Source organism: Hordeum vulgare, chromosome 2H (assembly GCF_904849725.1).
Source record: "Hordeum vulgare subsp. vulgare chromosome 2H, MorexV3_pseudomolecules_assembly, whole genome shotgun sequence".
Classification (NCBI taxonomy): Eukaryota; Viridiplantae; Streptophyta; class Magnoliopsida; order Poales; family Poaceae; genus Hordeum; species Hordeum vulgare.
Window position 1 is genome coordinate 126,226,708 of NC_058519.1, and position 25,955 is coordinate 126,252,662.

The 25,955-nt window shown below is 46.6% G+C and overlaps 1 protein-coding gene across 1 annotated transcript; it reads right to left on the reverse strand.

The window, feature by feature from the left end:
• Positions 1-332: 332 nt before the first annotated feature.
• On the reverse strand, positions 333-4,599 carry LOC123429772 (BTB/POZ domain-containing protein At3g49900). The gene is made up of 4 exons (XM_045113770.1): positions 4,134-4,599; positions 3,928-4,000; positions 1,690-2,193; positions 333-1,287 (listed from the first exon to the last, which is right to left on the reverse strand). Exons 1-4 carry the CDS (start codon positions 4,349-4,351, stop codon positions 445-447), a joined length of 1,638 nt encoding a protein of 545 aa, XP_044969705.1. The 5' UTR covers positions 4,352-4,599; the 3' UTR covers positions 333-444.
• Between the last annotated feature and the right edge of the window lie 21,356 nt (positions 4,600-25,955).

The window sequence follows — 25,955 nt, forward strand, 5'->3', positions numbered from 1 at the left end:
GGGCACGACAGCGACTCGTCGGCACGCGGGCGCTAGGGTATTGTTGGCGGCGCTGTGCGCGGCTGCAGGAAGGTGGGGTGTGCGAGCGGAGAAACTGGGGGATCTGTTTCGCGTGGGTCGTGCTCTCGTGGGGGTGGCAGGAGTGGATACGACTCTTTTCTCTGTTTACCTGTTGGGTGGGACGCAAATAGTGAAGAAGTTGGTTTTGTTGCTCGTTTCTCGGATGGACGGATTTCTTTTTTTCTGTGCGGCATTGTCCGAAGTGATCGGATCGTGTTCGTGCGAGGGGGAGGCCGAACGAAGGGAGGTGGAGATCGTACGAGGTCGAACCATCACGACGGAAGATCCTCCTTTAATATAGTAGATTAAGCACCAAAGCATCCAACAAGTATTCGGCGTGCACCTATTGCCACTGATCTCTCGGCTCTCGCGGTCATCGCCTGGTCACACCATCGACAGGTTCCTCCGGTGAGGCCGAGCACTCCACTCCTCCTTGCACAACTCCTTGTCGTAGCCGTCCTCTGGCTCCGGCGGACATGACACACACGCGCCTTCCTCGCCGACGCGGACATCAGTGCCAGCGTCATCACTGCTCGCAGGAGGCGGCGCGACATTGTTCCCTGGCCTCCGGCCGAACAGGCTCTTGAACCCGTGCACCAGACGTGACTTGAGGCTAAGGTTGTCCTTCGCGATGGAGCGGCCGGTGGTGGCGGTGCTGGACGAGAGGTCCTCGCCATCCCAAAGCCGGCTGCGCGGAATGCGGAAGCTGGCCGACTTGGCGGACACGCGGTCGATCGCGGCCGACGCCGTGGCAGCAGCCGCGGCCTGCTCAGAGCGGCGCAGGCGGCAGCGGAGACCGGCGAGCTCGCGCTCGAGGGTGTCGATGCGGTGCCCCGTGGCCTCCATGGATGCGCGGATGTGCGCGGACTGGCGCAGCATTGAGTCGCGCTGGAGGATGTCGCCGAGCGTCATGCTGGCGGCGTCCCCGGCGGCCGCGGCGGCGACGGCGCTGCTAAACGCGCCGGAGATGGACCTCTTATGTAGCGCAGGCGGCATCGGCAGCGGCGCGGTGGAGACAGGAGCCGCGGCGGCGGCGTGGTGGTGCTGGGTGAGGAGCATGGAGTGGTGGGAGTGGAGCTGCTCGACGAGCATGGCCTGGACGACGAAGCGGAGCGGCAGCCGCGGGTTCTGCACGAGGTGCATGAAGAGGTGGTGCGACAGCTTGGCGCAGTTCACGTTGTAGCACAGCCGGCTCTTCTCCTCCTCCGTCAACTTCCCCTTGTGGTTCTGCAGCCACATCCATGCGTAAAACGATCAGCACTGTCCAGAGCAAGTCATTTCAGATTCCACCACGAAACATTGCGGGCAAAATGAGTAGTTAACGATCTCCAAGATACTTGTCATACAGTAAAAGTTGGATTCAGATTTTTACCCGCCAGAAACCTTCGAGGTTTAACTGAACTTGGACAAATTTCTCACTTCTACTAGGAGATGCCCTGTCTTGAGCAATGGACACTCAACTTAGAGCCGAAGCTAGAGGAAAATCGGACGCGAAATGCCTACTCCAGGGGGAGGAATTTACTACTACTACTCCGCTAGGCTCACTAATCCACTAGGGATTAGTGCAGTCCATATCGAAATCCCGCATTCCAAACAAAAATACTGCATGTGGGCGGGAGAAAGTTTTACCTCGAGGTAGTGATCCACGATGGTGTACATGAGGTCGTGGTCGTGCGCGAGCCGCGCGCGCATGGCCTCCACGACAACCTGGAACTCCTCGAGCGGCAGGGCGGCCACGTCCTCGAGCCATCTGCCGTCGGCGCCGCCGGACGCCGCGAGCGCCTCCAGGCACCGCACGAGCAGTCCAGCGCCGGCCCCAGCGGCCTGGCCGCCGAGGAACGCCGCACACGACCGTAGAACGACCGCGGCTCGGTCGTGGTCCATGGCCACCTCCTCGAAGAAGTAGTCCTCGGCGCGGCGTGCCAGCCCGTCCTCCGCGGTCAGCTCCAGCCAGTCCGCGGCCACCCACGCCGCGGCGAGGTTGTCCGGCGACAGCGCCACGTCAGCACCGTAGCAGGACGCCACGGCGTCGGCGAACGCCTCGACCGTGAGGCCCGCCGGTAGGTCCACGGCGATGTCGCTGCTCTCCGACAGCTGCCGCTTCAGGTAGCTGCTGTCCAACGTGATCGGGTCCTGGGAACAAACGTGGTAAAAGTGCGGAATCTGTAAATACATTTTGAACATCAAGATACACAAAGTACTCCTAGAACATTTGGATCGTTTAAGTTTAACTGTCGCTTAATTGAGTTAAAAGAAAAACTACTAGTACCATTTCATTTGTCACATCAATCTCTTGGCTGGCTAAAAAATAGCAGTATTAGTGTACGAAAAACCTTGTAAGCAACGAGCTGCGGCTAAGCTGAAAACAAAATGGCAGAATGTTCCCAACTGTGAAATCCAAATCCGAGCAAAGCAGTGCTACTACGATCAAGTTTAATACTACTACTCAGTACGACTCCATAAATAAATTTTGAAATGGTCCGTCCGTCTGATCGTCACATTTACTCAGATCTCCCTTCTGTCGGCCAGCATGAATGAAATGGGCGATACCTCTCGTCGCAGTACGTCGATACTGCATGGTCCCGATCGAGAAAGAGATTCATGCTACACCACTTGAATTTCCGGCAATATCGCCTGTAAATCTACGTCGAATTCAATACGCGAGCTGCCCCAACCCATGTGTTGGATCATACATTCATGTGTACTGGAGGGGCCAAAAGCCTAATCGCTACACGTATTCACCATTTTTACGTGAGATCTCCTCGACCTCTTATTGCAACACTCCTTACCATGTCAAAGTTCAGTTAAAACCAACACAGAGCACAGCAGGTGAAAGAGATGATGCAGGAGCAGGAACAAATATGCTACGGTCAATGTGCATGTAAAGCCAGGATGGCAGGCAGTAAACTTTTCTGAAGGCGCCAGTAACTCCTGCGACAGAGGTTACTGGAAGTTTACGATCGCTCCTGCTGCACGCATGCCAGTGCGCTAATCAAGGCAATGGAGTAAATGTGGTACAGAATCGTCCATCAATTATTGCCTGTTAGAACGCCATTGGTAGCTGTTGATCGTGGGGGCAGAGGCTCTGGCATTTGTCTACTTGGGGCACTTTTTGCCATGACGAAAATTTAAGCTAATCCAGAGGTTACTGAACTGTTTCCTGCAGGAATTTTACGCGAATTCGGGGAAGAATCCCATAATCCAAATGAGCATCTTATGTGGATCCCATTGTTCAGTGTGGTGCTACAGTGATAGTATTGGCCGACACCTAACAGGGAGAAGGGTACGCCCAAAGAATTCTCAGTGCAAGGTTGAAACTAAGAGCCAAGTTACCCGCAATCCCGCATTGTTATCTTTTTGAAAGTCCCATGGTGAACCTGCTATGGGCACTGCCAGGAGTACGCGGTAACTATTTTGTCAGTTACTCCTCGTTCCTTAGACCGTCACAAGAAACGTCTGACGACGTGGGCGTGGACTGCGCTATCATCTCTGCGCTGCGCACGTATCCAGCAGGGTTCGTATTGATTTGCCATAAATTAAAAAAATTCCTACTAACGGAAAACATGCAGCTGCAGCACGGTCTATACATTATTTTTCCCTATTGGTTAAAAGAAAATTGGCAGGAGTTACTAGTGCAGGAGACTAGGAGAAGTCGGTTCCGTTTTGCTCAGGTCTAGATGCCATAGGAGATCCCAAGGAAACGCTTGGCATGTGGTAAAAATCGACTAATATGGCAGTTTCGAAGAAGAAAGAAGTAATTCATCATCACTGCCGTCGATTTTTAACTGGGGTGGTGAATTTCTCTCTGAAGTGTTGGATCGTTCAAGAAAAGAAGGAAATGGACAGGCCAATGTTGGTATGTCTTACCCTGTGCAGATGGAAGCAGTGTTCTTGGACACGCACGATCACGTCCGGCTTGCGCAATCCATTCTCCCGCGACCTAATTGAAACACGGAGGCAAGAAACCGATCTCCAGTCAGTCAGATGATGCCGAATTCTAAACACCGCGTACGTCCTAGGATTCAAGGACAGATCACAACGAACTGAACTGTGACATTGACTGACACACATACCATCCTTGCACCGCGTTCCTGAGCGCCGGCGGGAGGGAGGAGGCGGACGGAGCCGCGGGCGAGCACGACGCCGACGTGGGCGCCGAGGAGGACATGGTGGGCGAGTTGAAGCAGTCCTCCGTTTCCTCCTCCTCCTCCTCCTCGTCTTCCTCCTCTTGGTCGTCCTCGTAGATGGTGTCGACGACGCCGAGCTCTTGCCAACTCCTGCCCATCTCCATGCCTGTTGGATCCTACTCCTTCTCGATCTCCGACTTCTTGTCCTATCTACCGCTACTACGACCCCTGTCCCTGTGGAGGAGGAGCGACGGCTGCCGCTGCGGCTCTTGTAGTCCTAGTACCGGGCGATGCCATTAGGGAGCCGGGTGTTGAATCGGGATGGCAATGAATGCGTGCATGTGGCTGGTAAATGCGGTGGCACCCCCCGCGTCCCCGATCGAGCGCTGTCCTTCGGTCTGCACCACTGCTCCTGCTCGTGTTTGTTTTGTTTTGTTTTGTTTTCGTCCTCCGTGGGGGTAAGGGGGTCGATCGTGGTCGTGGATGCAGCCCAGTCCATTTGTGTGAAGCCTGAGATTAACTGAAGTGGTTGCCGACACGGGTCTCGGGCCGTCCGATGGTGCAATGGATGGCCCAACTTGTCGCCCGCCACGAAGACACCAACGAATAAGGGGCCAACCATGGCTCGACCGACCGGTAGCTTCAAAATTTTCGTGTAAAAATTAAGTTACCCTTATCAAGAGTGTTACTGTTCGCACACGAACGCGTCATCGTGTACACCTGACACCGATCACGATATACACGATATGTTGTTGGAGGAGTCTTGTCGGGAGCACAATACACAGGACACGCCAACAAGGTCTTTTGAAGATCCGAATACCCACATGTCTGGAAAGGACGCCGTCAAGGTGCACGACAGTTATGGGATGCTCTAAGCTGACCTGGTCATCTCTTGGGCCTCTTTTTTTTTTGTTTTTTCATAACAGAGGCTCAAGACGAATCTAACTTTGAATGCACGAAGACATCAACTGGCCAGAAACTCTAGGGACTCCCGCATCACTGTCGTCAACCCCGAAGAACAACCAAGAATGAGGAAGGTAAAAACCAAGGTAAAGAAGAAAATGTAAAAGAAAACTCCTGTCGGCCGACCGATACCGACGCGGTGGCGTCTTTGGGTGCCGCCGAACCTTTCTGGAGGGCGTCAGGTCTACCCTTCCTCGCGCCTCGTCGTGTATTGGGGGAAACCCTTGGTAGCAACGTCGTCATCGTCGCAGTCCTTTTTGGATGTGTTGATTGGTACCGGCGCTTCGGAGTCGTGGAGCTTGGTGGAAGATCCTTGGTGGGCGCAGCGGTCGCGAGGCTTCTTCGTTTTTGTCGAAGTGTCAGTTTCGGCATTTGTTTATTTTGTATTTCCTTTTTCAATTATTTTGGGTGTGACTATGCTCCTTCCGCCCTAGCACCTATCAATGAATGTCTCGGTTGGTTGCTTTGTAATATAAAGTGGGGAAAACCCCTTTTCCGTGAGCTCCGGACTAAACCCGAAGGCTCAGGGATGCAAAATGGATAGAGTAACCCTCTTGTTCCAATTTTGCAGGGCGCATATGTTGTCAGATCACGATGGTGCAAAAAGCAGACTTGTTCTTCTCCAAGAGGTGAATAATTTTCATGTTCAACACTTCTCCATCGGAGGTCATCTTGAGATTGCACTAGTGCTCGTAAATCTGTAAAATATATTCAAAAGTCAATTTTCCCCATGAAAATGTGCCAACCTTCTGTTAAGGTCCGACGATTCCATGGAGGCTCTCGGGTGCAGAGGGTCCGGCCCAGCCCTCCGGATCCAAACTAATTTTTCTACAACCCAGTTTTGGATGTAACATTTGCACACGATTTAGGATTGAGTGATTAAAAAAAAATTGTTCACCTCGATGAGATAAAGCCTTTTTATTTTAAACACTTTTTCATTGCAGGTCAAGGTTATCATTCAAGCCAAACAATGGTGTGAACACAACCCCTATCTTTTGGTGAAGCTAGCGTGTCAAACAATAACTTGCACTGAGTTTGTACTAAGCACGATGTCAACACTCCATGGCTATTTTGTAGTGTTACGGGCTATAAGTATATATCACTTATGTTTATGATTAGGACGATAAGTACTTGTTGGCCATTTGAATTAGAAATTTTTTCTTTTGCAGCTAATCAAATGTATAGTGATTTGGTAATACCATCTCATGATCTGAGACATTATGTTGCATCCATGGATCAAAATAAACCCACTCAGGATAACCAATTATACACGGGGATAAATTCCATTGCAAAGGCATGAGTGAAATGATTGAAAAATATGAATGATGTAGAAACCAAAGATTTTTATGGGCATATGTAAACCTTCGCCTTAGTTGCTTCTCTGCTTCATGATTCACTTTCTATACTTTTGTTGCACTTGTTACAACAGAAGTATGCACGTCATTCTTATTTTGACTGCACACTTTTGGAATCCACGCCATGGTCCTCTTTTTCAGCTCATGTGCATTGAGACTTCGCAATTCTTCTTTCGTCAAATGGGAGTGGGTACCTCGGGAAAGATTCTCTTTCAAGCAATGGCAATTCACTTTTGTATTTATGCACTATTAATTTCCCTTGCTCAGATTTGACACATTGATTTTTAACAACTGGTTGCTTCATCTCATTGCCTTATTAGCCAATATCAACATCTTAATTAGTTAGTTGTCATAGGAATCGAATCTGAAGTGGCGCACTTAGAACCATCATTCTGGACGTGGTATACTTGCTTGCCATCTGTTTATTCTTTCTTGAGCTCTCAAACATTTTTTAGTGAAACGAGCTTTGCTATGTATTTTTTCATCGAATATTGACCTTAGTGTAGTTGCATAGCCTTGTATAGACAGTCTAAATATGATGGATAATGTGTCGTTGAACTTTACGTGTCCCATTATGGCTACAAATGATACTTGGTCCCAAATGAGGTATACAAGACCTTTGGTTGGTGTCCCAAAAGGAGTATACAAATATGCTACATTAAAGTTCTCCCTCTGCCAATACCAATCTTCAAACTTGTGTCTTGGGGTGATCTTGTTGTCTTGTATTGTTTGGCCGATAAGCACATCTTCTTGCACTCTCCTTTTGATACTTATCTAATAATGTGCGAAAGTGGCTTTCGATTTTCTGCTCTCATGCTTGTTATAGCCTTTATCTCCTATGGTTTCCCCCATTAATCTTTGGATTTTCATGTTGCCCTTGGCGCCTTTATTATAACTTTGGTGGCAATCTGGCCCTAAAAAGTATCTTCATTTGCTCTTGAGCAATCTCTTTACTTGAAAGTTTGATCCCATCGCCTCCAGTTTTACCTTCTAATGTTTAAATGGGACGATGATACGTCTCCAATGTATCGATAATTTATCAAGTATTCATCCCATATTTACCCATGTTTACAATATTTTTATATGGTTTTGATGCACTTTATACGATTTAGTTGGAAAACCCAGACTCACATTCTTTTTCAGTAGAATTAATGTGGTGTTGTTTTTGTGTAGAAAATAGAAGTTCTCGCAATCACCCGAAACTTTTTGATGACTTTTTCTGGAACATAAAAGAAATACTAGAGCAAAGAACCAACGAAGGGGGGCACCAGGTGCCCCCTAGGGCGCGTTCTCATGCCTTGGGACCGCCTCGTGGCTCCGTTTAGAGTGATTTCAACGCTGAAAAATGCTATAAATAGATAAACCCTCGGGAATAAACCTAGAACTTATGCCCCGCCGTTGCAAGCCTATGTACCAAGAAATCTCATCCACATCCCTATTCTGGCACCCTGCCAGAGGGGGCAATCATCACGAAGGCCGTCTTCATCATCTCGGTGGTGTCCATGACAAAGAGGGAGTAGTTCACCCTCGGGGCTGAGGGTATGTACCAGTAGCTATGTGTTTGATACCTCTCTCTCTCTCTCTTGTGTTTTTGAGATGTCACGATCTTGATGTATCATGAGCTTTGTTCATATAGTTGGATCATATGGTCTTCGTCCCTTGCTATGTTGATGTGATGAATTGAATCTTTCCCTTTGAGATTTTTTATGTTGGATTTGAGATCACTTGATGTATGTCTTGCATGTGGATACCTCTCGGATTTCAGGCTCCGCACAACCCTAAGGATTCGAACACAGGGGCGTGTACGCAGGTTCCTCCCTACTTCACCCCGCCTAGCCCGCTACTGATACGTCTCCATCGTCTCTACTTTTCCAAACCCCTTTGCCCTTGTTTTGGACTCTAATTTGCATGATTTGAATGGAACTAACCCGGACTAACGTTGTTTTTAGCAGAGTTGCCATGGTGTTGTTTTTGCACAGAAATAAAAGTTCTCGGAATGACCTGAAAATTTACAGAGAATTTTTGTGGAATATACAAAAAATACTGGCGCAAGAATTAACCGGAGGCGTGGAGCTGTGAGCCCACAAGCCCACGAGGCGCGGCCCCCCTGGCCGCGCCTGGCAGACTTGTGGGGCCCACGTTGCTCCACCGCCTCCAATCTCAGCTCTATTTATTCCCTTTCATCCGGAAAAAAATCAAGGAGAAGAGTTCATCGCGTTTTACGATACGGAGGCGCCGCCACCTCCTGTTCTTCCTCTGGAGGGCAGATCTGGAGTCTGTTCTGGGCTGCGGAGAGGGGAGATCGTCGCCATCGTCATCACCAACCTTCCTTCATCGCCAATTCCATGATGCTCTTCACCGTTCGTGAGTAATCTCATCGTAGGCTTGCTGGGCGGTGATGGGTTGGATGAGATCTATCATGTAATCGAGTTAGTTTTGAGGGGGATTGATCCCTAGTATCCACTATGTTTTGAGATTGATGTTGCTACTACTTTGCCATGCTTAATGCTTGTCACTAGGGCCCGAGTGCCATAATTTTAGATCTGAACCTATTATGTTGTCGCCAATATATGTGAGTTCTTGATCCTATCTTGCAAGTTGTAGTCACCTACTATGTGTTATGACCCGGCAACTCCGGAGTGACAATAGCCGGAACCACTCCCGGAGATGACCATAGTATGAGGAGTTCATGTATTCACCAAGTGTTAATGCGTTGGTCCGGTTCTTTATTAAAAGGAGAACCTTAATATCCCGTAGTTTCCATTAGGACCCCGCTGCCACGGGAGGGATGGACAATATATGTCATACAAGTTCTTTTCCCTAAGCACGTATGACTACATACGGAATACATGCCTACATTACATTGACGAACTGGAGCTAGTTACATATCTCTCCGTGTTATAACTGTTGCATGATGAATAACATCCGGCATAATCATCGATCACCAATCCAATGCCTACGAGTTTTTCCTACTGGTCCTTGCTACGTTACTTTTCCGCTACTGCTGTCACTACTGCTACTGTTACACTGTTGCTACTGTTGTTACTTTGCTCCTACTGGTTATTGTTGCTACTACTGCTATCATACTACCTTGCTACTGATACTTTGCTGCAGATACTAAATCTTTCAGGTGTGGTCGAATTGACAACTCAACTGCTAATACTTGAGAATATTCTTTGGCTTCCCCTTGTGTCGAATTAATAAATTTGGGTTGAATACTCTGCCCTCGAAAACTGTTGCGATCCCCTATACTTGTGGGTTATCAAGACCTTTTTCTGGCATCGTTGCCGGGGAAGCATAGCTATATTCTCTGAGTCACTTGGGATTTACGTCTGCTGGTCATTATAAGGAATCCGAAAGATCGAAGAACTAAAGTCTTGCCCTCAACTACGAGGACAGGTAAGGAACTGCCATCTAGCTCTGCACTTGATTCACCTTCAGTTATGAGTAAGTTTGCGACACCACCTCCTGCTAGAAATCTTGATATGTCGCCTGAGCTTGATGATGCTACTTCTGCTGCCCATGATGCTTATGTTGATGCTATGCTTGATACTTCTTTGCCACTAGGTGCATTCCTTGATGCACAAATTTCTAGAGTTGCTGCTAGATGTGATGATACTTCTGAAACTGCTGATACTATTGAAGTAGAACCTGCTATTTTGCCTGCTAGAACTAGCTCTCCTAGATATGAATTGCCTGATATGCCTGAGGGTTATGTTATGGAGGGAGAGATAGCTAAGGACTTTCTTGCGTGTAAGGATAGCTATGATGTTGATAAATTACTGCTCAAGTGGAAAGAAAAATGTCTGAACGCTAGGATGAAATACGACCCGAAGTTTGCCACTTCACCTATCTTCGTGACCGATAAGGATTATGAATTCTCTGTCGACCCTGAGTTAATCACTCTCGTCGAATCTGATCCTTTTCACGGTTACGAGCCTGAAATGGTTGTAGCCCATCTTACCAAACTACACTATATAGCCACCCTATTCACGAGTGAGGAAAAGATCCGCCACTACTATATCCTTAAGTTGTTTCCTTTCTCGCTAAAGGATGATGCTAAGACTTGGTTCACTTCTCTTGCTCCTGGTTGTGTGCGTAGCCCCCAGGATATGGTATACTACTTCTCTTAAAAATATTTCCCTGCCCATAAGAAGCAAGCTGCCTTGCAGGTAATATACAACTTTGCGCAAATTGAAGAAGAGAGTCTCCCACAAGCTTGGGGGAGGCTCATCCAGCTGCTGAATGCTTTGCCTGATCACCTTCTTGAGAAGAATGAGATACTTGATATCTTCTATAACGGACTTACCGATGCTTCTAGAGACTACCTAGATAGTTGTGTTGGTTGTGATTTTAGGGAACGAATTGTAGAACAAGCTGAGATCCTATTGAATAACATCTTGTGCAATGAGAATGCTTGGACTATTCCCGAACCACCTCCCAAGACAACTAATAAGAAAAGAGGTATCCTATTCCTCAGTCCCGAAGATATGCAAGAAGCTAAGAAATCTATGAAGGAGAAAGGCATTAAATCTGAAGATGTCAAAAATCTACCACCTATCGAAGAGATCCATGGTCTTGATAACCCGATACAGGTAGTAGATGTAAATTCTCTTCGTAGATTCAATGAGAGTGATATTCCTTTTGATAAACCTGCTAGCTTATGCGTGGATGAATTTGATAACTTTGTTGCCAAACAACAAAGTTTCAATGATTATGTTAGCAGACAATTGGAACAGAATGCTCGTATACTTAGTCATTTAAGTGCTTGTGTGGACAGAAATGTCAATGATCTTAAGCTTCTGAGTAAGCATGCCTCTATGGTTACTACTCAGGTAGAACAACTACTTAAGGCTCAAAATGACCTGCTCAATGAGTTGAATGACAATTCTGTTAGAGTCCTCACTAGAGGCGGTAGAACGACCGAGGAACCTTTGTATCCTAAGGATCATCCTAAGAGAACTGAACAAGATTCTCAAGGAGTTAGCACTGATGCACCTAGTCATCCTAGAAAGAAGAAGAAAGATGATAGGAATTTGTACGCTAGCAACCCTGTTGTTGTTACACCTGAGAGTCCAAACGATGTCTCTGTTTCTGATGCCGAAACACAATCTGGTGATGAGCCTGAGCCTAATGATAATGATGCTCATGAAGATGCTCAACCTAGCAATGATAAGGATGTGGAGATTGAACCAGCTGATCTTGATAACCCACAGCCTAAGAATAAGAGATATGATAAGAATGACTTTGTTGCTAGGAAGCATGGTAAAGAAAGGGAACCATGGGTCCAGAAACCCATGCCCTTTCCTCCCAAATCATCCAAGAAAAAGGATGATGAGGATTTTGAGCGCTTTGTTGAAATGATTAGACCTGTCTTTCTGCAAATGCGTTTGACAGATATCCTCAAAATGTCTCCGTGTGCAAGTACATGAAGGATATTGTGACTAATAAGAGGAGGATACCTAAGGTTGAGATTTCCACCATGCTCGCTAATTATACCTTCAAGGGTGGAACTCCTAAGAAACTAGGTGATCCCGGAGTGCCCACTATACCTTGCTCCATTAAAGGCAACTACGTTAGAACTGCTTTATGCGACCTTGGAGCCGGTGTTAGTGTTATAATGCCTCTCTCTTTATCGTAGACTTGAACTGGATAAGTTGACACCCACTCAAATTTCTTTGCAAATGGCCGACAAATCAACTGCTTTCCCTATCGGCATTTGCGAGGACGTGCCTGTTGTGGTTGCTAACGTTACTATCTTGACGGACTTTGGTATTCTGGATATTCCCGAGGATGATGCCATAGCGGTCATCCTTGGAAGACCCTTTCTAAACACTGCAGGGTATGTTATTGATTGCAACAAAGGCAATGTCACTTTCCATGTCAATGGTAATGAGCATACGGTGCACTTTCCAAAGAAACAATATCGAGTACATTGCATCAATGCTATCGAAAAAGCTTCATCGATTCTTACTGGGAGCTTCGAATGCCCTATACCTAGTGTTAAGATGAAGTATGATTTGCTTGTTGGGGATATGCACATCCCCATTGAGGTAACCTAGTAAGTATTCGAAAATTCTCCGTTCTTCTTTTTGCGATTCGAAAAAGTTTGTCAAGGAGACTTGATCAACCTCATTAATGGATTTCTTTCGATGACCATGAGATGCATGAATTGACGAGTCATAAACCTCTGTTCCAAGCTTTCACCTTCGGTTGCTTAGAAGAAAATTGATAGAATTAGTTTAGTTTTCCCTGTTTTCTGCTTTTAGCGTCCCGTAGAAAAGTACCCCGAAAATAAAAGTTCTCCGAATGTCCTGAAAATCAAGTATGATTTTTTCTGGAATTTTTGAAAATACTGAGACAGAGAGCTAGTTAGGGGGCTGCACCAGTGGGCCACAAGCCCTGGAGGCGCGGGCACCCCCCTGGCCGCGCCTACCAGGCTTGTGGGGCCCACGTGTGCCCCCTCCACCCATTCTAGCTCCCATCTGCTTCTCCTACCTCCAGAAAAAAATCGTTTCGCAGATCAAACCCGTGTTCTTGCTCTTCTTGCTGGGATTTTCGATCAACTTGTGCAAAGCACCATTCACCAAACTATTTTGGGGAAATTGCTCCTTGGTAAGTGACTCCTCCATTGGTCCAATTAGTTTTTGCTCTAGTGCCTTATACTTCGCGTATTTTTGCTGCCTTGGTGACCCTGTTCTTGAGCTTTGCATGCTAATTTTAGCTGGTCCCAAGTTCCCAAGTAGTTTTGATGCGTAATATGGCCTCTAGGCACTTGTGGGAGTAGTTGCTACGAGTTTCGTTGGGCCTTATTCACTTTTCCTTAGAGTCACTAAAATTTCAGAAATTTTCAGAGATAGAAAAGGGAAAAGATGAGGAGGTTCTTAAGAGGCTCTTCAAGCCGTGACCCCAAGGATGATGGAAGTGAGAAGAAGAAACCCAAGTATCCGGTCCCTCGAGTTGCAGAAGTTCGAGCGTGCGAGTGGCCAATCGATGTGTTCTTATGCGCCGCTGGGCTTTATGTGGACTTTTATTACTTGGTAGAGAACGCAGGCCTTACCGCCTTCGTTGAAGATAAGTGTCCGCAATACCTCCTCCTCACTAATATTTCGTGCAAAGCTTTAACTTCTATCCAAGGAAGAATCCTCCTATGGTTGAGTTCAAATTATATGATATCCCCCAGCGCATGTCACTTCAGGATTTTTGCAATGTTTACAAATTACCTTATGTTGGGGATATTTATGAACCTCGTCCACGGGACTCGGAGGCTTTCATAGATACTATTATTGTAGGTGAGGAGAGAGGAGTGTCTTGCGCTAGAGCTGCTAGCATACATTTTCCCGTGCTTTGGTACTTCTCATTATTCGTGGGAAAATGTTTGATTGGCCATGGGAAAGATGGGTCCCTTAGCTCGCCATATCTTGCGGTTTTGCGCGAAGCCCTTTATAATGATAAAACTTATAGCTTGGGCGCTATAGTAGCTCAACGGTTGAACATGAACTGTTCTAAAGGCGTTGTCTATGGAGGTATCTATGCTACTCGTCTTGCTAGACATTTTGAGATACCTATTAGACTGGACGAGGAAGAAGAGATTCTTCTCCCCGAGAGATATCTAGATTATGATAGCATGGTTCGCCATGACTTTATTGATAGAGATGTAAATAGAAGGATGATTTATAACCTGGTATTTAGTCAGGGTACTCGTGAGACTATTACTTTGCTTGCTCCTTCTTTGTTCAATCTTCATACAGGTAGGTACATTATTATGCCCTCGGACATCTACGCATATTGGGGCATAGCCCAACCACAGGTGCCCGTGCCCGAGCCACCAGTCGAGTACCAGACGCCAGTTTATCAGTGGGAGCCAGAGGAGCTCACACAACAGTGGCACCCTCAGTACACTCCGGAGTACCCCGGAGCTAGTTATTTCCCTCCTTGGGAGTAGACCAACTTAGGCCAAAAGCCTAAGCTTGGGGGACTACATGTTTCTCACCGACTTTATATTCTTGCTTACACTTTCACTTTGTTAGTCGGTGTTCACACTTTGCCACTGTATCATCCATGCTAGTTTATTTTCTTTTTTTCTCGTATTTTTCATGTGTTTGTCTAGTTTGAGAAAAACCCAAAAATATTTTCTTGTTCTTCTTTTGCTTGTTGGGAGCTTTCCCGTGTAAATAGTTTTCTTTTTCTTTGGGTCAAGGTAGAAGACCATGGTTACAATGTTAGTGGCTCTCGCATGCATATCTGTTTATCTATCAAAGAGCCATATTACTTAGCCTTCTCCTTTGTGTTTGCTTGCAGATTCCAGCTTAGTCCAATGCATGAGCACTCTTATCATTGTTCACATCATTCGGTCGTGCAAGTGAAAGGCAATAATGATGATATATGATGAAGTGACTGAGCCTGGAAAAGCTGGTATGAACTCGATCTATTTTGTTTTTGCAAATAAGACTAGCTCATCGTTCCTGATTCAGCTTTGTTGTGAGAGAAACATGTTTGCAATGACAACTTAGAGATCATAGTTTCTGATGCCATTCTTAATTAGCTAGGAGCTTATAATGGTTAGTCTTGGATGCCAACATGAATTTTGAGATGACTATGATGTAGTATGATAGGATGGTATCCTCCTTTGAATGATTCAAGTGGCTTGACTTGGCACATGTTCACGCATGTAGTTGAAAGAAAATCAACATAGCCTTTATGATATTCATGTTCATGGTGATTTATGCCCTACTCATGCTCGCACTCAATGTTGGTTAATCTCAATGCATTTTGATGACTGTTGTCGCTCTCTAGTTGGTCGCTTCCCAGTCTTTTGCTAGCCTTCACTTGTACTAAGCGGGAATACTGCTTGTGCATCCACTTCCATAAACCCAAAGGTGTTCCATATGAGTCCACCATACCTACCTATATGCGGTATCTACCTGCCGTTCCAAGTAAATTTGCATGTGCCACTCTCTAAACCTTCAAGAACTAATCTGTTTTGCATGCCCGAACCGCTCATGTGGTGATAGGGGGCGATCAGTATCTTCCATGCTAGGCGTGTTCTACTCGATATGTGTTTATTCACTATCATTCACGAGAAAGGGGCCGGTAATTGGAATGCCGAGTTCCATGCTCAAATCGAAAAGATAATTGCAAACAGAACTCCCCCTGGATTGTTATTGGTATGGACGGCACCCGAGGATTCCTCTAGTCGTGGAGTGTGATTGATCGATGGTGGAGGAGTCGAAACTTTAGTTTTCTGTTTGGGAACCGCCTATAGCATGTGTAGCGTGGAAGATGGTGAGAACTCTTGGTCATTGCGTTGACAATTGAAGCATGCCACCCAAAATTATTTTCTCTATTTTAAAATCTTGAGCTTTGGCACCTCTACAAATCAATGCTTGCCTTTGCGAAGGGCCTATCTATTTATGTTCCTGTTGATTCATCCTCTTCTTATAAAAGCACCAATTAGAGAGCACCTGTGTCATTTTTATGCTTTGCTTTTGACTGATATTGAGTATGTCTGTGACTGGATCTTCTTTGCCATGAATTACAATGTTTAGTCAGCCCTTGGTCTTTGAAGTTGCTCTGCATTTATGTTTTGCGGTCTCAGAAAGAGCTAGTGAGATACCATCTGTTTGCACTACTTCATGATTGTTTTGATTGAAGTGTTGACGTTTGAAACCTATTATTATTGCTCGCTAGTTGATTATGCCATTCATATGAGTTTACCGTGAGACCTAGATGTCATTTGCTTATGTGGTTAGCTTGTGATCTTGCTGAAATTCTGGATATGAGTTAGACATATTTGCAACAACAAGATCAAATAGAGTTCGTAAAAGTTTTTCTTTTGTCTCTTTCAGTTTGTCAACTGAACTGCTTGAGGACAAGCAAGGTTTTAAGCTTGGGGGAGTTGATACGTCTCCATCGTATCTACTTTTCCAAACTCTTTTGTCCTTGTTTTGGACTCTAATTTGCATGATTTGAATGGAACTAACCCGGACTAACGTTGTTTTCAGCAGAATTGCCATGGTGTTGTTTTTGCGGAAAAATAAAAGTTCTCGGAATGACCTGAAAATTTACGGAGAATTTTTGTGGAATATATCAAAAATAATGGCGCAAAAATCAACCGGAGGGGTGGAGCTGTGAGCCCACAAGCCCACCAGACACAAGCCCCCCTGGCCGCGCCTGGCAGGCTTGTGGGGCCCACCTTGCTCGACCGCTTCCAATCTCAGCTCTATTTGGTCCCTTTCGTCCAGAAAAAAATCAAGGAGAAGAGTTCATCGCATTTTACGATACGGAGGCGCCGCCACCTCCTGTTCTTCCTCTGGAGGGCAGATCTGGAGTCCGTTCTGAGCTGCGGAGAGGGTAGATCGTCGCCATCGTCATCACCAACCTTCCTTCATCGCCAATTCCATGATGCTCTTCACTGTTCGTGAGTAATCTCATCGTAGGCTTGCTGGACGGTGATGGGTTGGATGAGATCTATCATGTAATCGAGTTAGTTTTGATGGGGATTGATCCCTAGTATCCACTATGTTTTGAGATTGATGTTGCTACTACTTTGCCATGCTTAATACTTGTCACTAGGGCCCGAGTGCCATGATTTTTGATCTGAACCTATTATGTTGTCGCCAATATATATGAGTTCTTGATCCTATCTTGCAAGTTGTAGTCACCTACTATGTGTTATGACCCGGCAACCCTGGAGTGAAAATAGCCGGAACCACTCCCGGAGATGACCATAGTATGAGGAGTTCATGTATTCACCAAGTGTTAATGCGTTGGTCCGGTTCTTTATTCAAAGGAGAACCTTAATATCCCGTAGTTTCCATTAGGACCCCGCTGGCACGGGAGGGATGGACAATAGATGTCATGCAAGTTCTTTTCCCTAAGCACGTATGACTACATACAGAATACATGCCTACATTACATTGATGAACTGGAGCTAGTTACATATATCTCCGTGTTATAACTGTTGCATGATGAATAACATCAGGCATAATCATCCATCACCGATCCAATGCCTACAAGTTTTTCCTACTGGTCCTTGCTACGTTACTTTGCCGCTACTGTTGTCACTGCTGCTATTGTTACTCTATTGCTACTGCTGTTACTTTGCTGCTACTGTTGTCACTTTGCTGCTACTGGTTACTATTGCTACTTCTGGTATCATACTACCTTGCTAATGATACTTTGCTACAGATACTAAATCTTCCAGGTGTGGTTGAATTGACAACTCAACTGCTAATACTTGAGAATATTCTTTGGCTTACCCTTGTGTCGTATCAATAAATTTGGGTTGAATACTCTACCCTCGAAAACTGTTGTGATCCCTATACTTGTGGGTTATCAGCTACTCGATGGGAATGGCAAAGAACTCACTCGAAGGCGAGAAGAACACAGAACACAGTAGTTTACCCTGGTTCGGGCCGCTGCGAATCGTGAAACCCTACTCCTGCTTTGGTGGATTGCCTCTCGTGGAGGTTGGTGGATGAATTAGTACAGTGCTCTTGGAGCTCCGGAGGTGGGGTGGCTTTGTGTGTTGCTCAAGGGTGAGAATGAACTAATCCCCCCTACGAAGTATCCTACCCTATCTATTTATAGTGGAGGCCAGGGTCCTCTTCCCTTATCATAGGCGGGAAGGGATCCCACAACGACCAGTTTTGGCGGGAAAGAAGGGAACATGTCTTCCCTGTCAAAACTGGTCTTCGCCTGCAAAGCCGCTGCCAGCACCGCAGAGGTGAGCGCAGGGATGACGTCCGTCCTACCGGCGGGCGACCAGGGTCCTGTTGCACCGGAAGGGAACCCTTGAGAAGATGCCTTTGGGGTCCCGGTTCGCTCCCGCCTTTTTGGACGAAAAGGGGAAGTTGTCCTATCCTGCCATGTTCTGATCGCCTGCCCTTTCCTCTCGTCACCCTTGACTCCTGAGGCCCAACCTTACCTCAGAATAACCGCCGCTCCAGAGGGGACCTGAGGAGGTCCCCGTGCAGGACTTGACGCTGCTCTTCCTCGTGAGGCTTGGCCCCTCATGAGGGCCTTGTTCAAGGTGGTGATGTTCCTTGCCGATCTTGTGTTGACGAAGTGGACCAGCCCCGGGGAGCAAGCAGGCAGGTCTGGGTACCCCGGTTCCCAGAATGCCGACAGTAGCCCCCGGGCCCAAGGCGTACCTGGGTTGGCTTCCTGGGGAAGCCTTGAAGACGGCCTGAAACATCGTGGGCCCCATTTGCCTGCGGTTCTAGCAACCCACATGTCTTGAAGCTGCGCAGCGAGACCCTCGCTCCTCGAGGCGCCATGGTGGTGCCAGGCCACGATGGTGCGATTCCCAAGAGTCACGCAGGCCATCATTTTGCCCATTAAATGCGACCGCACCCAACGGCTTGAGCGGATGCGAATGATCGATGGACAGGCGAGGCGACGTGGGCGACTACGCTTCTGTCGGCCCACCTTGCGGCCTTCGCGAATCGTGCGACGCCCACACTCCCGCGACGGTTGGTGGCTAGGTCTCGTCAATAAATACGCCCAACCCCCTGTGTGGGGAGGCACCACAACCTTGAGCTCCTTCTCTGCTTCACCCGTCTTCTGCGAGGAGACTGCCTCCCCTCCTTCGCTCTTCATATTCATGGCATCCCCCGGAGATGGCTCTGGCCGGGAAAGCGTGCGGCGCCACATGCGCCTTCGTCCACCCCCGCGGGCAGTGGCGGAGGGCCTTCGGGGCCTTCGCGCTCCCGCCCCTGCTGGGTGATGGCTGACGTGTAAGTCCTTCGTCGAGTTTCCTTTGTTGTCCAGTCCGTTGTCCTCGGGTTGATTCTCGTTCTTTTTCAGCACGCCCGCCTCCGAGAAGCCGAGGTTGGGAGGGCTTCATGAGGAGGCAGAGGGGCTGTGGGCCCAGCTTGCTAACGCCGAAGCCGCCCTCCGGAGCGCTCGTGGGTAGGAGGCGGAGGCTGTAGAGGAGCTAGCGCAACTACGGAAGCAGGTCCAGGAGGCGACCGACGCCGTCCCGGCTACCGATGGTGAGGCATCGAACGCCTGAACGATGGCCCGCGAGCGCACTGATACGTCTCCATAGTATCTACTTTTGCAAATTCTTTTGCCCTTGTTTTGGACTCTAATTTGCATGATTTGAATGGAACTAACCTGGACTGACGCTGTTTTCAGCAGAATTGCGTTGGTGTTATTTTTGTGCAGAAATCAAAGTTCTCCAAACGTCCTGAAAATTTACGGGGAGCATTTTTGGAAAATAAGAAAAATATCTGCGCCAAGTTCCACCCAGGGGGTGGGCCAGTGGGCCACAAGCCCTTGCTCCGCCACCACCCCCTGGTGGCGATGGGCAGGCTTGTGGGGCCCACACGGCTTTGCCGCCCCCAATCTAAGGTCTCTAAGATCCCTTTCGTCCGAGAAAAAATAAAAAGAGAAGTTTTCATCGCGTTTACGATACGGAGGCAAAGCCACCACCTGTTCTTCATCTGGAGGGCATATCTGGAGTCCGTCTTGGGCTCCGGAGAGGGGAAATCGTCGCATCGTCATCATCAACCTTTTTCCCTCTCCAATTCCATGAAGCTCTTCGTTGTTCGTGAGTAATCTATTCGTAGGCTCGCTGGGCGGTGATGAGTAGGATGAGATCTATCATGTAATCGAGTTAGTTTTGATGGGGATTGATCCCTAGTATCCACTATGTTCTGAGATTGATGTTGCTACTACTGTGCCATGCTTAATGCTTGTCACTAGGGCCCGAGTGCCATGATTTCAGATCTGAAATTATTATGTTCTCACCAATATATGTGTGTTTTAGATCAGATCTTGCAAGTTGTAGTTACCTACTATGTGTTATGATCCGGCAACCCCGGAGTGACAATAACCGGAACCACTCCCGGTGATCACCATAGTTTGAGGAGTTCATGTGTTCACCAAGTGCTAATTTGTTGGTCCGGTTCTTTATTAAAAGGAGAACCTTAATATCCCGTAGTTTCCTTTTGGACCCCGCTACCACGGGAGGGATGGACAATAGATGTCATGCAAGTTCTTTTCCCTAATCACGTATGACGACACACAGAATGCATGCCTACATCATATTGACGAACGGGAGCTAGCCACATATCTCTCCGTGTTATAGCTGTTGCATGATGAATATCATCCAAACAAATCACCGACCCATTGCCTACGAGTTTGTCCTATTGCTGTTACTTGTCTTGCTCTGCTGCTGCTACTACTACTGTTGCTACTGTTGTTACTTGTCTTGCTTTGCTGCTGCTACTACTACTGTTGCTATTACTGTCGCTTGCTACTGTTGCTACTTGCTACTGCTGTCGCTACTGCTGTTCCTTGCCGCTGTTATTGCTCGTTACACTGCTACTACCTGTTACAATTTTGGTTCACTGGACGTTGACGGGAACTGACAATTTCCGTCAACGCGACAACTTGGCGCCATTGATACAATCGTTAGGAATAGTCTGCCGTCAACAGATCGTTTCTGACACCGTTGTTATCATATTACTTTGCTGTTACTACTGTGCTTGCAGATACTAATCTTTCAAGTGTGGTTGAATCTGACAAATTCAGCTCCTAATACTCGAGAGTATTCTCTCACCTCCTGCCTGGCTAACGAACAAATTTGGGTCGAATACTCTACCCTCAAAAACTGCTGCGAACCCATGCGCTGGTGGGCCATCAACAACATTCTTCTAGTTTCGTTGCCGGGGAGTGCTAGCAGCATTCTTCTGGTGCCGTTGTAGGGGAAGGTTTGTTGTTATCAGCATTCGTCTAGCCATCGCTAGAGATTGCAATCAACATTTTTCTGGCGCCGTTGCCGGGGAGGTATTGCTATATTCTCTCAGTCACTTGGGATTTATATCTGCTGATCACTATGAAGAATCTGAAGGATCCGAAGATCAAAGTCTTGCCCTCAACTACGAGGGGAGGTAAGGAATTGCCATCTAGCTCTGCACTTGATTCACCTTCAGTTATGAGTAAGTTTGCGACATCACCTCCTGCTAGAAATCTTGATTTGTCGCCTGTGCTTGATGATGCTTGTGATACTACTGCTAGAGATTCTATGCTTGATACTATGCCTGATGATACTATGCCTGATACTGCTAGAGATGCTATGCTTGATACTGCTTTGCCTGATGATGGTAGAGATACTATGCCTGATGATACTATGCTTGATACTGCTAGAGATGATATGCCTGATATTACTTTCCCTGATGATGCTAGGATGCTATTTTGCCTGATGATGCTATGCTTGATACTGCTAGAGATACTCCTTTGCCTGATGTTCCACTAGGAGTGTTCCTTGATGCTCATATTGCTAGAGTTACTGCCAATGCTCGTGATGCTTCTGATACTGCCGATACTATTGAGATAGAACCTGCTTTTGCTCCTGCTAGATCTAGCTCTCCTAGATATGAATTGCCTCATATACCCGAGGGTTACGTTATGGAGGGAGAGATAGCTGAGGATTTTATTGCGTGTAAGGATGCCTATGACGCTGAGAAATTACTTCTCAAGTGGAAGGAAAAATCTCGGAAGCTAGGATGAAAAATGACCCGAAGTTTGCCACTTCGCCTATCTTTGTCACCGATAAGGATTATGAATTCTCTGTCGACCCTGAGATAATCTCTCTAGTCGAATCTGATCCTTTTCACGGTTATGAGTCTGAGACGGTCATAGCCCATCTTGCCAAACTATCCGAAATAGCCAACCTTTTTCACTAATGAGGAGAAGATCCGCCGCTACTATATCCTTAAGCTGTTTTCTTTCTCTCTAAAGGATGACGCTAAAGTCAGGTTCACCTCTCTTGCTCCTGGATGTGTGCGTAGTCCCCACGAGATGGTCTATTACTTCTATGAGAAGTATTTCCCTGCCCATAAGAAGCAAGCTGCCTTGCAGGAAATATACAACTTTGCTCAACTCCAAGAAGAGAGTCTTCCACAAGCTTGGGGGAGACTCATCCAGCTACAGAATGCTTTGCCTGATCACCCTCTTAAGAAGAACGAGATACTTGATATCCTCTATAACGGACTTACCGATGCCTCTAGAGACCACCTAGATAGTTGTGCCGGTTGTGTTTTTAGGGAACGAACTGTAGAACAAGCTGAGACCCTACCGAATAACCTCTTGATCAACGATAATGCTTGGACTATTCCCGAACCACCTCCTAATCCAACTCCGAAGAAAAGAGGTATTCTATTCCTCAGTCCCAAAGATATGCAAGAAGCCAAGAAATCTATGCAAGAGAAAGGTATTAGATCTGAAGATGTCAAAAATCTACCACCTATCGAAGAGATCCATGGTCTCGATAATCCGACACAGGTAGTAGAAGTGAATTCTCTGCGTAGGTTTGACGAGAGTGATATTCCTTTTGATAAACCTGCTAGCCTATGCTTTGATGAATTTGACAACTTTGTTGCCAAACAACAGAGATTCAATGTTTATGTTAGCAGACTGTAACGACCAAGATGCGGTCCTTTCCGATCTGGGGGTCGAGGCCCCCGAATAGGAAAGAAGCGCATCTAAGTGTTTTGCAAGCAAGTAAACATAGCACATAGTAATAATTTCTGTAGACAATCTGGGATTCAACTGTCTTCTTATTATTAATACAGAGTACAACGCAGATACAAACAAGGTAGTTCCGGTACGGACTACAAAACAAGGAAAATGCTATGCTACCCGCTGCAGGCCCACGATCACGACCACGACTCAGTCCTCTGGATAGTTCACGTAAAGGCAATCTGTCTCCTCGTCATACTGCCACGTCAGCTGAGTGCCACCGGGATCATTTGTCTCTGGGGTACTTGTACCTGCTGGGAGTTTTGGGGAAATCCGTGAGCCACGGGGACTCAGCAATCTAAGACCTTGGTGTCAGAACTAGTCATGCTATTGGGTAAGGAAGGGGGAAGTGTTTCAGGCTGCCGCAACCTATGATTGAGTAAGTGGCTAACTTACGCGAGAAAGAAGTGAAAGTGGTCTACGCTAACGATCGGGAATACTTGATCAGAAAGTGATCCTGAACACCTACCTACGGCAATCATAACCCCACCGTGTCCCCGGTCGAAGAGAGATCTTCGAAGGGACAGTCACGGTTACGCACACAGTTGGCATTTTTATTAGATTATGTTTAAGTTCTCTAATACCGGATGTTAACAAAATATTCCAAGTTGCCACATAACCGCGGGCACGGCTTTCCGAAAGAGTAAACCCTGCAGGGGTGCTCCAACTAGTCCATCACAAACGAACACAGGCCGCAAAGGCATCGTCTATCACGAATCTCGTGATCTCGTCGGATTCCTTAGAGGAAAACCTCGACTATGGGGAAAACCAAAGCTTCACCGGGATTCCTAAACGCAAGATATACCGCTAAGGCAAGACAAGACTAGCAGGACCTCCCGACGTGTCGACGACCCTGATAAGAGCCGCATATCTCAGTCTCAAGACACGCCGGATGAGTCACACTACAGGTCTACCAAACCTCAGGTTGCCCTATGGTGGCCCCATAGTCTGCCCAGGTTGGACCAACACTCATGAAGAGCACTGGCCCGGGTTGTTGATTAAGAAACCTCGGGGTAGCTACTCCCTATGCAGATTATTATTAAGTTGTTAGCAAATTAACACCAATGTTGGGTCCTGCCGGACAAGCCTTAACACTACGCAATTTATCAAGGGGGTCCCCATAACAACCCCGAACGTGTTAGGAGCGATCATTATGGAATCAAACACCGGTAACCGGTAACTAAGGCGGCAATAACAGAACAAGACACCCGGCAAAAGGCTAGGCCTCCCGTCATTTACCAAGTATATAGATACATTAATTAAATAACAGAAATTAATATAATGATATCAATCTCATGCCATCACATGAGTTTAAAACACCTGCAACTAACAATGCTAACATTAGTAGCTGAGCAAGCCTACCTAGCCATGCAAGTTTGCTAGGAAAGGGTAAGGTGTTTAGGCTCATGGCATATGAAGAGGCAATATATTTTCAGTGGTAGGCAGCGAGCAATATGACGTGGAATCGAAACTAACATAACAAGTCTAGAGATGGAATCAAGGTCATATCATCTTGCCTGTGATATCCTCAGCTTGGAATGGTTCTGGATCGTCCTCCACGTACTCTCCTGACTCCACGTATTCGTTCTCCGCTCCCGGTGCTACCCAACACAAGAATAACAGCCAATGAACAGCAGCACCACAAAATGCAACAATCACATGATGCATGAGATGAAAGTGGAGCATGCACTACTATTTCCATCACTAGCACAAGCACAATAAACTACAACAAGTTCCTGGGCAGAACTTTGCACTAACTTATCTGGACATGCATGGGAATGATATGAACAGATGCATCTCGTAAAAACGGTGCAAAACCATATAAAGAACTTTGCAAACGGAGCTACGGATCAACGGGAATCAATGAAACACGATATGAAGCTCTACGTGAAAGATCCAACACCACACACACAATTGGCACAAATCTGGTGTTCCCAGGTTGCCAATACATATATTAACCCAACATGAATGAAATGGATCAAGGTAGAACACCCCAACAACAATTAAACACAAGCTTTGAACAAAAATGGCAAAACTACGTAATCTGCCAGTTTCTGCATCTTAGCTGTTTGTGAGCCACATGCAACATAGCTACATGTCTTCAAATATGACAAATAATATATGTCGCTGTTGCCAACCAAGAACACTACAAGATCCAACAAGAATCACAGCAAAAGGAATTAATCTCTAGAAGATACAAGGCCACAAACTTTCCCAAAACCATCAGTTCTCAGGGACTTGGTGAAAATTCATGCACCTGAGTTTTTGTTTCTGTTCTGAAGCTTTTTGACAGCAATAAAAACACAAGCTACTGGACTCCAAATGACTTTACAATTGACAGGAAGCTTCACAAACATCCCAGGTTCAAAACACTAGCACTGAACTAAGTCCAGTTCTCAACAGAATGACCAGCACATCCTCATCTACAGGGGAAGAAAATGTTTTCAGCATTCCAGACTTAGTGAAATTTTCAGAGTTCAAAAATCTGGAATTATACAGCCACATGCCCACTTTGTCTAGGCATAGTTTGCACACACATGTCACCAAGAGGTGATTGACACCACTATGGTGTTGAGTACAAACCCCTACTACTAACACACAAAGATCCATGCCCTTGGGCTCCATCTATACCAAGGAAACAAAGCCCACACTTTCAACAAAGTGCAAATGCAATTCCATAAGGTATGCTTCTAAGATGACAAATACATAGGTGAATCTTATGTGCACAATGACAAAGTGGCATGGGGGTTTGAACCCCATGTTTGTGTCATGCACATCAACAACACCAACACACACAATTCCTCACAAGCACTAGCATCAAGCTCAACACAAATTAACACTAACTTACCAAGAGGGTATGCACACCCCCACATATGGCCATGTGATGGTGCACACTCTCACAAGCACCCCTAGGATC

What these genes read in the sequence shown, in the direction of transcription:
- LOC123429772 (XM_045113770.1), bottom strand. Translation starts at nt 4,351, where the DNA reads ATGGAGATGGGCAGGAGTTGGCAAGAGCTCGGCGTCGTCGACACCATC. An exon ending in AGGAACGCGGTGCAAGGATG is followed by an intron (nt 4,001 to 4,133) that starts GTATGTGTGTCA and finishes TGTTTCAATTAG; the next exon opens with GTCGCGGGAGAATGGATTGC. An exon ending in ACTGCTTCCATCTGCACAGG is followed by an intron (nt 2,194 to 3,927) that starts GTAAGACATACC and finishes GTTTGTTCCCAG; the next exon opens with GACCCGATCACGTTGGACAG.